Source organism: Polistes canadensis, unplaced genomic scaffold, assembly GCF_001313835.1.
Source record: "Polistes canadensis isolate GaletaPanama2010 unplaced genomic scaffold, ASM131383v1 scaffold_152, whole genome shotgun sequence".
In the NCBI taxonomy this organism is placed as follows: domain Eukaryota; kingdom Metazoa; phylum Arthropoda; class Insecta; order Hymenoptera; family Vespidae; genus Polistes; species Polistes canadensis.
The window spans coordinates 375787-388231 of NW_014569699.1; the positions used below are offsets into that span (position 1 = coordinate 375787).

General features: G+C 26.9%; 2 protein-coding genes across 4 annotated transcripts; one reads left to right on the forward strand and one right to left on the reverse strand.

Moving 5' to 3' along the window:
• The first annotated feature begins 45 nt into the window (after positions 1-45).
• LOC106788747 (ubiquitin carboxyl-terminal hydrolase 5) lies at positions 46-4103 on the forward strand. Of its 2 annotated transcripts, none has more exons than XM_014752290.1 (13): positions 46-261; positions 371-496; positions 581-757; positions 836-942; positions 1092-1619; positions 1721-1792; positions 1868-2060; positions 2444-2548; positions 2706-2887; positions 2969-3354; positions 3460-3666; positions 3763-3872; positions 3951-4102. In XM_014752290.1, the coding sequence occupies exons 1-13, from the start codon at positions 166-168 to the stop codon at positions 4014-4016; spliced, it is 2355 nt and encodes a 784-aa protein (XP_014607776.1). In that variant the 5' UTR covers positions 46-165; the 3' UTR covers positions 4017-4102. The 2 variants fall into 2 exon arrangements, with proteins under 2 accessions (XP_014607776.1, XP_014607775.1); XM_014752289.1 differs by having other exon boundaries at positions 166-261; positions 2396-2548; positions 3951-4103.
• A 524-nt stretch (positions 4104-4627) lies between these two features.
• LOC106788748 (myosin-IA) lies at positions 4628-12178 on the reverse strand. Of its 2 annotated transcripts, none has more exons than XM_014752291.1 (16): positions 11840-12178; positions 10664-10770; positions 10366-10561; positions 9885-10104; positions 9589-9798; positions 9298-9501; positions 9004-9202; positions 8364-8533; positions 8031-8291; positions 7688-7932; positions 7442-7604; positions 7008-7340; positions 6742-6932; positions 6420-6668; positions 6114-6333; positions 4628-5445 (listed from the first exon to the last, which is right to left on the reverse strand). In XM_014752291.1, exons 1-15 carry the CDS (start codon positions 11926-11928, stop codon positions 6126-6128), a joined length of 3045 nt encoding a protein of 1014 aa, XP_014607777.1. In that variant the 5' UTR covers positions 11929-12178; the 3' UTR covers positions 4628-5445; positions 6114-6125. The 2 variants fall into 2 exon arrangements, with proteins under 2 accessions (XP_014607777.1, XP_014607778.1); XM_014752292.1 differs by lacking the exon at positions 4628-5445 and having other exon boundaries at positions 6037-6333; positions 11840-11934; positions 12041-12178.
• Positions 12179-12445: the final 267 nt, after the last annotated feature.

Genomic DNA, 12445 nt, shown 5'->3' on the forward strand with positions numbered 1-12445 from the left:
ATATATATATATATATATATATATATATGTTGTATATAACGTGAATGTGTAAGCCGGCGCTTTATGTGAGTTGATGCCCAGAGGCAGGTTACGTTTAGGAGATTAATTTTTGAGTTATAAATTCTTAAAGTAATCTTTCAATTAGTGCGATAGAATTAATCTATCATGGAAGAATTGATGCAGCATTTAGGTAAAATAAAAATTCCAAAACAGACCGATAAAATATATAAGGATGAATGTGTTTATTCGTTCGACACGCCAGTAAGATATTTTTTTCTATTTTTCCTTATATATCCTAATAATATTTATTCATATTAATAATTCTCTCCGTTTATTTATTTTTTTTTTATTTTATCTTCTTTATTATCAGGATTCACCTACAGGTTTATATATTAGTCTAGCAACATTTTTGGGGTTGGGACAAGACCATGTTCTTCATTACTATCGGTTAACCCATAATCCTGTCTTTCTTCACATAAAACGTACAAAGAAGGAGGTACGTTAGAAATAATCTTTTCATTAATTACAATCTCATGCGTGTATTTTTTTATTTAAAAAAAAAAATTTTGTGACATTGTAGATTGTACCTGATCAAAAAGGAGATGGTCCTGATAAAAAGATAACGAGATTAGCCATAGGAACTTCTGGTGGCTTTACACCGGATCAACAAAAGTATACTTATTATGAGGAATATAAAATATTTATATTGCCAAAGTTTACTGAAATTTCTTATCCTAGGGAGGGTCTGCCAGCACAAGTACGTGTATAAATAAATATATCATGATCAATAAGTTTGTTATATTATTGTTTTGAAATTTTTGTAATAAATTTTCAGGTAGAACTATCTGTCAAATTGATACTGGAATCAGATTCTGCATTGAAAGTCGCAGAAACAGAAACTTTAGCTGGAACTTGGGATGGTGAAATAAAAGCTGTAACTAAGTAAGTTCCTTGTATTCAATGTGAAATGATTATATTCTGTTTTAATGAAAAAGTTTATATACGTTTATTATTCTTTACAATACCCTTTAATGGACGCATATATTAAAGAAAAGTTAACATTATTATTGATATTTATTTAATGTTTCTAGGCATGCCAAGAATTTGAAGCAATTGGATAATGGTATAAAAATTTCTCCAAGCGGTTGGAAGTGCGAGAAATGTGATCTCAGACAGAATCTTTGGCTTAATCTAACCGATGGCTCTATTCTTTGCGGACGTAAATTTTACGATGGCACTGGAGGGAATGATCATGCAGTTGAACATTATCGTAATACGAATTATCCACTCGCTGTTAAATTGGGTACCATAACAAAGGAAGGAAAAGCAGACGTTTTTTCATACGATGAAAATGACATGGTAGAAGATCCTAATTTAATAGAGCATTTGGCCCACTGGGGAATTAACATCACTCAAATGGAAAAAACTGATAAATCTATGGTCGAGTTAGAATTAGACCTTAATCAAAAATTCGGAGAATGGGTTGCCCTTCAAGAAGCTGCTAGCAAATTAACGCCATTGTATGGGGCTGGCTACACTGGTCTTGCTAATCTTGGAAATTCTTGTTATCTAAATAGTGTTATGCAAATGTTATTTGCTATTCCCGACTTTATAAAAAGGTACATTATATATGTAATATATGTATATAAAGTCCTCTATAAATTATTTTTTAATTATATATATATGTATGCGTAATAATAATTAAAAATATTTTGTATAGATTTGTAGATGGTGCACCGTACATATATAAACAAAATTACACTGATCCAGCTAATGACTTTAATGTTCAAATGTAAGATTTGTATCTAGCAAAACAAATAGTTCACACATATCCGAGATATTTATATAATTAATATATTTATTCTAGGTCTAAACTCGGAGTTGGATTACTTTCGGGAAGATATTCCGTATCACCACTATCAAACACAGATGATGATTCGCGACAAGGTATTCCTCCAAGAATGTTCAAAACCTTGATTGGTCGTGGACATCCAGGTTTTTCCTCAAATCGGCAACAAGACGCTCAGGAATTCCTTCTACAGCTCATTAACATTTTAGATGTAATTATTTATAACACATAAATAAGATTTAAAAAATGTGTTTACAAAGTGGTAAATATCAAAATGTATCTCCACCGGTTTAATGAGACTTTTTTTCTTTTGTTTTTTAACAGGCAGAGGCATCCAACTTTCTTGTAAATTATTATTTTAATGAAATATTTAACATGTTTTTACAAAGTTTCATAAAAAATTAAGATTTTTAACTTAGGAACTGTTTATGCCTTATTTATTAGTATAAATGTATTTGTAAATAATTTTATAATGTATTTCAATGTTTTTTTTATGTATCAATATCATGTACTATTTTATTAATGAAATATAATTTAATTTAACAGCGTAACAGCAGACATCAGGTAAATCCTACGCAATGCTTTAAATTTAAGGTCGAAGAACGTTATCAATGCACAAGTTCTGGTAAAGTGAAATATACTTATCGTCCTGAATACATCTTACCATTACCTATACCATTAGAAGCGGCAACTAACAAGGTATGACGAATTATATTTATAAAAAGTAATTATTTACATATTATTACTATATTTTTCAATTAAGTATCCAGATAATATCCTCACTACAAATAAATTGCAACTGAAGTTGGATCTAATGGTCAGTGAATAGTAGTAATGAAATGTAGTATAATATCAGGAAGAAGTTGCGGCATATGAAGCACTGAAGAAAGAAACAGAAGCAAAAGGACAAAAAGTAGACCCAAATGCATTCGTGAGGCTACGTATTAAACTAATGTCTTGCCTGGAAACTTTTATACAACCGGAAATAGTCGAACAATTTTACAGTACCGCATTGAACGAAAAAACAACCGCGCAAAAGTAAGCATTCGATAATTCGATAATATTTTCTTATTTTTTACAATAATTATTATTATTCTTTTTTTGTATTAAATATTACAGAACAACGAGATTGGCCACATTTCCTGATTTCCTATTGTTGCATTTGAAAAAGTTTACTATGAAGGAAAATTGGAGCCCTGTTAAATTAGATGTAGCTATAGAAATGCCAGATGTAATAGATCTGAGCTCTTTACGTGGCTTAGGTTTACAACCTGGAGAAACTTTGTTACCGGATTTAGCTGGTTCTGACCCACCATCTCCAGTCTACGATCGTAGTATTTTAAATAACCTAACAGATATGGGTTTCCCTCAAGAAGCTTGTAAACGAGCTTTGTATTTCACCGACAATCGTAGTGTAGAAGCAGCTACTAATTGGGTGATGGAACATATTGGTGATTCTGATATTGCGGATCCGTTCGTGCCTCCTGGAATTGATGTTAAAACAGGTAAATAGCACTTTATAGAGATTCCTATATGAACAATTTGAAAGTCAAAACGATTAACTTCACTTAAAAAAAAATAAAATTTAATATATTTAATCAAAATTTTAGGAAGTGATAAATTTGTACCAAATGACAATGCATTGGCAACGGTAATGAGTATGGGTTTTACTAAAGAACAAGCAATAAAAGCTCTCAAAGCGACTAATAATAATTTAGAACGCGCAGCCGATTGGATATTTAGTCATCAAGTTGAATTGGATGACGGTGAAAACGATGCTGGATATTCAGACGATATATTTCGAGATGGAAGTAATCGTACGTATTTTATTATTTGTTATTTCAAATATTATATTACTATATCAAATCCTTATCGTTTTAATTAATATTATTAATTATATTTTCTATTTACAGAATACAAATTAGTAGGATTTATATCACATATGGGGACGTCATCAATGGTAGGACATTACGTTTGTCATTTGTTGAAAAATAATCGATGGGTGATATATAATGACGATAAAGTAAGTACTACAATAAATCTATCTATATTTTATGTTCATATCGTTATTTGATATTTTATATCTGATTATTTTTTACAGGTTGCTTTATCTGAAAATCCACCTAAGGAGCTGGGATACATATACCTCTATCAACGTATCGAATAGATTACTTGATATTGACTTTGTATAAAAAAAAAAAGAAAAAAAATATTATATCATCCTTTAACAATAAAAAATACGGCAAATAATAATTACACTGCGTGTGTTCTCGATATTCGTTTAATTAACAATATGTATTTTTTTAATGTCATGTATAATTTTTAATGAAAATGATCATTATTTAAATTTGAATTAATTATGGTATTATTTTTAATGCTTTCCGTGGAAATATTTAAACGGATAATTTTAAATATGAGTTATTTGAAACTTTAACACAAAAATTATATGTTATTTTTTATTACAAACACATATTTTGAATAAAATCAAATTCTTTATAAATATTGTCATATAATTAATTCATATAAAATATTAATTTATACGTGCATTTCTATCGTATGGTAGATTTAAAATAATCCGAACATTTATATATATACTTATATATTTTTTCATAATTATTTATTATAAAATGTGAGCATTATACTATGAAAATTTTCAAAGGGTTTAAATTTAATATTCTAGAAAATATTATTTTTCATTATATTAGTTGTGGAAAGTATATTATTGTATCTAAAACTTTTTTATATTTTGGCTCAATCAATTTGTTATAATCAATAAAATTTACACAAATTGAAACTAATTTTATTTAGTTAACAATTTTAGCATAAAGTTTGTTAAAACGGATATAAAAAGTTTATATGCTAAATTAGTTTTTTTATTTTACCCATATCTATTGAATATTATTTTTCTTAACAATGTTAATAATTACAATATTGCATGCACATAACTTGCATTTGTATATTACAAAAGTTAAAAAAAAAGAAAAACAAATTACAAAAATATATTTTGATTGTAAGTAGAAGGCCACAATTTTACATTAAAAAAAATGTATAGAAGCTTAATAGAATCTATGGCTAATGTTTTAACGTAAATAACCAGAGGGATCCTTTTTAAGTTTACAAATTCAACGGTTTCACAAAATTCATGTTATATATAAGCTCTCTCTCTCTCTTATTAGTATGTATATTTTATATTATATTATTGTAAACTACAAACAAATGAAATATATTTTATATACGTATTTCAAACATATCTATAGATTTTTGATTGATTATGGTGAATTAAAGCGATCAATATATTTAGCGATAATTACCTAATTCTTTTTTTTATTAATTGTTATTGTAATAAATGTTTGTGGTATATTTACTGTTACAAATAACATTAACGTATTATTTTAATGCTGCTTAGATACTATTTAACTTTTAGAAATATTCTTACCACAAACAATTAGGCACAACTTATCACAAAAATGTGATTATAAATTATCAATTGTTATATACAGGGTGCTTCGTAATACTCATGTTTATATAAATTATTTTCCATTGTTTCTGTGCCCTCCCTGACCACTCTCAAAGTGGGTCTCATATATTACGAAACACTGTGTAACATATATAAAATGTATTTGAGAATTAAAATTAATATTGTTTATTTAATAAAATTTACTATGAATTAATTAAAAATATATATGATATTTACAAAGAAAGAATTTAATTTCTTAAAGTTTTGTTTCTATTAAATAGTTCCTACAATTATTTACCAGTTTGAAGTATATAGATTAATGTTCTTTCGTATAATCAAAAGCAAATCAGATATTAAATAATTGACTCAAATATAAAATAATAATAGCCATTGGTTAAAATAATTAATAGATATATGACTACCTATATATACATAAATATGCATATATATATAAATATATATATGTATATCTATTTTTTAAGTTTTTGTTTTTACACAAAATCTTAGTAAAATACTTTCTTAGTAAAATACAAAATACTTTACATATTTTGTATTATTAACTTATATTATATAGCTTTTTTCACATGTGTAATAACAATACTTTTATTTTCATTAAAATTTCATTACCGTAATATTTAATTAAAATTTTAATATTAAAATATATGGTGATATATTATATATATATGTATAATTAAAAACGCTTATACTTTATAAACAAAAAAGTGTTGTTACTAATTATAATATAATAGCACATGCACATATATAAAATGTATTCTTATAAAATAATCTAAAATTTATATATCTCACCGTAGGTTATACTTAACTAACTGTCCTGATTTCTTGTCTAGAATTAGGATCGATTATACCAATGGATGGCGGTATGGCATAAATAATTTGATCTCCATCTTTCTTAAATATCGGTTCAATTATATCAGGCATTACTTCTACTCGTAATACTCTACTCTTGTTACCCAGCATACATTTAAACTTTACGTCTACAGTAACTTGTAGATCAGTACCACGTAATCTGTTAACAAACATTTTGATCATATTATCTTTAATAATAATTCAACTTCAAGAATAATTTCGATCACATAAAGAAATTTAACTTACTGATTGTATCTAGTACTTAATATACCAACAAGTTCACCGACTCTATCTTCCTTGGCAGTGATTGAAATAATAAAATCATTTCCTCGATTAGAATGAATGATTATAAGTTGATCTTTTCCAGGTGATACGCTTAAGCCAGTTATTTCAGCAATAGGTATACCTTTTTTCATAGTCTTAAATTTGACACTTTCTAATTTGTACAAAGCATGTTCTGTTACTACCAAAACACGATCAGCTTGTTTGTGAAATCTGTATTAAGAAAAGAAAAATAAGTTATTCTACTTAATCGTATTATAAAAGTATTAAGAATATTTTTAATAACCTATTAGTTTTTCTGACGAATGAACTGAATAGAACAGTCTTAAAATGATCTGTATTTCGGAGATTATTTATCGAAGAAATGAAAACATCATTGTGAGGATTCTCATCTGGTTTAGATAAATAATTTCCTTCCCAACGTCTATCCTGACCCCAATAAAGTCTTTTGGAACGTAATACAGCTCCTGCAGCCATCTTAAATAAAATAAGAAATGGAAAAATTGTTTAAACTATAAGATAAAAAAAAATATATTTTTCTATATCATTTACCTTTAATCGTAATTGTGGCCAATCTTCTCTAGGAACAATTTTAAGCACCATCCAAGCACGCCATCTTGCAAAAATCATTTTTAACGAGGGTACAACATGACGAACAGCATAATTCTCTTTTGGCCATGTTAAATGTTTACCATGGTCGCGCATAGACTTAACATTAATAAAAGTTTTTTCCAACGCTTTCATATAAAAATATCTCTTGTATTGACGATAATATCTTATAATAAACAATGCAGCTTTCATTTTTTTATATTTTTGTCGACACAAGTAACCGCGCCATTGTTTTTGTAATAATATTACAATCCCTGGTATCAAATCTTCACGTGCCTAAAATTAAAAATATGTTAATTTGAAGAACATTAATAATTATACATTATGTGTTTCTATTTATATAAACTAAAGAAAATAATAATGCGAGATTAACAAACCTTTTCTAATGCAAATAACGTTTGAGGTGAGCGTATAAATATTTTAGTATGACCATACTTAATATCATCTGAAAAACCTTTTTCTTCCATCAACGTACGAACTCCATCTTTATCATTACCGCCTCTAAAGTTAGGCCAAGTATATTGTGATATCATCTTATATCTAAAAAAAAAAATTATCCTCTCGTAAAAAATTATGGAACGTAAGATAAAATAAAATATAATAATATAAAGTTATATAGTAACCTTTTCAAAAATCTGTCATATTTTTGTCTATGAGCAAACCCTGCTCTTCTTACTAATATATTTTCAACGAGTCCCAAATATCTTACTTGATGGTTTACTCTTTCTTCATCAAAAACAATAGGAGATTTAATTTCATTAGGTTTTATGCACCGAATGTAAAATGGTTCTTTGCTAGTTAAATTTTTAACCAATGCGATCATAGAGTTACGGAATAATGTACCAGCGGTCAATGGCCTTTTCGTAGTCTGTTTTATAATGAAAATGCACATTTCAATTTGTAATAATTAGAATACGTAATAATATGTAATATCTCTGTTAAATATATTTATATACATATATTTACTTTTGTAATATCTTGAGCACCTTCTGGCCACATATTACTGATTATAGAATCATTGCTTTTATAAAGTAAACGTTTAAAATCTTGAAATAGAGTGTCTTTGTTTTTATCCAAAAAACCATTAATGTTATATACAACATCACCGGCATAATGTTTGATTTTAAAATGAATCCTGTGTTGTAATTCCTTATCCATTGGTTTTAATTGTCGAGAGGAATAATGTTGATGATCTGCCAATTTTGTATCCATCGCTTCGAGAAGCATCTAAAAGAAAAGAAAATGATATTTTCTACGAACATTGAAATGGTACATTTTTGTAATTATTTATTATCATACCTCATCCGTTACTTTGCCTACGTTGAGACACGCTTCATCCATGATAGCTAATATTCCTTTATGAGATAGTTCCACTAAGTCACAAATTATTTGATTATTAAAATATTCAATATTTTGCCATGCAATTCCTTCCCTCTTATACTCTTCTTGTTCTTGTTTTAAAACCAATTCTGAAAATTTGTGTATAATCATATATATATGTCAAGTATAATTATAATATATAATTTTTTAGATTCACACAATTAACATCAAAGTATTATATAAATATATGTAACAAATAATATAATAATAATAATAATAATAATAATAATAATAAGTATATATATATATATATATATACATCTATATATATACTATACAATAAGAAATATAAGAAAAATAAAAGTATAGATCACAATTAGTATTTTTATATTTACATATAAAGTACTATACTCACTAAGTATATACTTGGCGTTAAGTCTCTATGACTCTTGATCCTATTAAATGAACTTATCATTTATAACTGCATATATAGATGCATGATCAACGTTAAAATATTATATGATCATATATACATATTATGCAATAAGAAATATAAGGAAAAGGATAAAAGCATTGGTTATTTAATTAGTCAATTACGTATCGCATATAATAAACTTACCGATAAAAAGTTGTTGTAATTTTTCATTGCAGTAGTTGATACAAAATTGTTCAAAGCTGTTCACATCAAAGATTTCAAATCCATAAATATCTAAGACACCGATGACTGTTTGATATTTACTAGACAAGTTATTATCATTTACATTAATGGAATCATTAACGCGTGATACGATCCATGTAAATAGCCTTTCATATATTGCCTAAATAATTGAAGCATATTGTTAATATTATTTATATTCATTATGATTTTATATGATATAATTTGAATAATATATATTATAAGCAATTATGTTACCTTTGCCAAAGCATCCCTACCATATTCAGCTTCCATTAAAGTATGCGTTTTTTGCATTATTTCTCCACCAGCTGCTATCACTCTTTGAGATAAAGCAGTCCTTAGTTCATTTGAACCAATAGAAAATAAAGCTGCTGTATTAGCTAGAGCGTTACTTTTCTCAACAATAAGTTTGTCTTCATTTATTTTATACATAATATTACCCTAAATGGTAAAGAGAGATTAATTAAAAAATAAAAGCTGAATGAACAAATAAATGAAAGTTAAAAAATAATAATTAAATAACATTACTAGATGTAAAATGCCAGAGATAATATTCCAAATTGTTTGTATTTCATTTTGTGAAAATCCTAAAGTAGACATGGCCCCGTTAACAGTCTTATAGTCACCCTTATCATTTATATTTGATTTATTATCATCTTTATTGATATAATAGTAAGCACTAGCATCACGCACTAATTTCATTTGATGCAAGTCAACTTCACTACAACCATTAATCAGCTAGAAAATTAAATTAAATATTATATGAAACATTCCATTTAACATCGTTACAAATAATCTCGGTCATGTGTTTTAGATTATTATACCTGATAAAAACAATGAAAATTACGTTCTCCTTTTTGTTGATAGACTACTCGTGATTTTTCAAGTAAATAATTAGTTATGTGTCCACCCACCGGATCCCCTTTGAAATCAAAATTAATGTCCATATATTTTCCAAAACGAGACGAATTGTCATTCCTATTCGTTTTAGCATTTCCAAATGCTTCTAATATTGAATTTGATTGTATAAGCACGTTCTTTACTCTGAAATTGGCAAATCAAGCAAGATAATTATATTATTAATTAAGTATTTAGATACATGTAAGAGAATGCATTTTATAGTAAAAATAAAAAGATCAAGTACAAAGTATCATTATCAAAATCTTTAATTGAAAGAAAAATAATATAAATTATCTAAAAAAAAGAGATTATATGATAGATTAGATAATGATGTTTTATAATTCACTGTTATTTTTTTATTTTTTATATTAAATCTTTTATTAGATACTACTAAGAATAACAGACCTTTCGATTTCCTGCTGTCCGCTTAGATTAGTAACAGCAGCAATATATTTCATAATAATTTTGCTAGCTTCCGTTTTTCCAGATCCTGATTCGCCGCTTATCACTATACATGTGTCCCGACCTTGTTGCTTCATCTCGCGATGTGCTGCATCCGCGATAGCAAATATGTGTGGTGGATTTTCGAATAATTCTCTCCCTAGAAAAGGAAGAAAATATACAACAAGAAATATAAAATAACAAGTTAATCGATACAAATTAAATTAACATATCTAGCGTATTATAATTTTATTTCTATTACCTTTATATTTATTAATATGGTTCGCATCATAGATATTTGTATTTTTATAAGGATTAACACTTACGCATACTTCCCCAATATACGTATATATTTTTCCACCTTTGAATCTGAAATAATACAAATAGATTATTTATTATACAATAAATATGTGATTAAACAATCTAAATGATCGATTTTAAATATAAATTCCTGTATCGTTTAGAAATATAGTTTAAACGATAAGAGAGCGTGCGTAATTTCAAAATTTTTTGCAGACAAAAGAGAGATATGCATTTGTTCTATCAAAATCAATTATTATCAATAACAATTTTCTATTTCTTTTTATCAACAATATAAATACGTGAACACGTCATTCTTGTATTTTCTTTTTTACTGATAGTGCATATGTATGTTCAACAAAATTTAAAGAAATAAAAAAGAAAAAGATATGAGTCTGTATAAGCAAACAGATGAGCAAATTTTATTTATAAAAGATGAAATAAAATCAAATATAAATGCATATATATATGTACATATAACTAAAAAAAAGAGAAAAAAAAATAGGACACATTCTTAAGTAATGCGTCTATGAGTATTTAAAGAACATTATGATGTGAACGCACACCGATTTAGCGAACAGGTGACTCATACTTCACGTAAATGTGATAAGCGAATTACGTACTTATACGGTGTACAATCGTTGCACCGAAAGAAACACATTGTTAAAGAGATATATTTTTTTCTCCAACATTAATTATACATAGAACAACAATAAAAATATTAACGAATCATCAATATATGTTTTCGTAAATCTATATACGCAAATTTGATTATAAATTTGATTATTTGGAAATATTTTTCGTGTTTTATTAATAAAAATAAATATGAAATATTTTCTTTTTAGATATGTATATATATGTATGTTACTATTGTCATTATTAAGTGTTTTAATAAAAGAATGTAAAATTTAAATCGTTAGCGCTTTTCAACCACCTGCTGCAAGTATGAACCACGCCCTCTCGGTAGAGATGAATGAATCAAGAATAACAAATTAACTGAAAGACGCGCGCCCATTCTTTCCAACAAACTGTCAAAAAAATCTGAACAAATTATGAAAATAATAATAGACATTTTTCCTATTTTTTCGATAAATTTCGATGTTGTTAAAAAACAATATTGAGATCAAATAAAACTTACCTAACTTTCAAGTTTTCCACGACCTTCTCGATGTTGATCTCATCCAGTAGGACAAAATCTCCAATGCCAATATCCTCGTGAGTTGCCATTTTCTTCTATCGTTAATGGGGGAATATAACAAGTTTACGATGAACTTATTAATTTATCCAACGTTTTATTAGATATTATTGTTAAATGTCACTATACAATAGTCAATCGTACCTACTACTGACTAATTTCCACATGTTGCTACTCATTTTAGAAGTATCGTTTTATCTATCGTCATACCATTATATGATGCAGAGGGCATTAAATTCGCAACGATACTATAGACACCTATCGGTGCTTTTCGTAATTATTTGCAACACTTTTTAAATTTGTGAATCTCATTAAAAAAAAAATTTAGGTAATTTTGATTTATATCTATAAATGACGTTTGTGTGTGATTATTTATTAGATACGTCCAAAGCACAAAAAAATTGGCAAGAACCGCAACAGCAGAAAAAAATGAATAAGTGCTCTTAATTGCTCAATCAAAATCCATATTTAATTATTTATTAATAATTGAAAAATCGAAAATGTTTTTTCTCTTCTCTAAGCAAAGCAATGAAGTTTATAAGAATACAC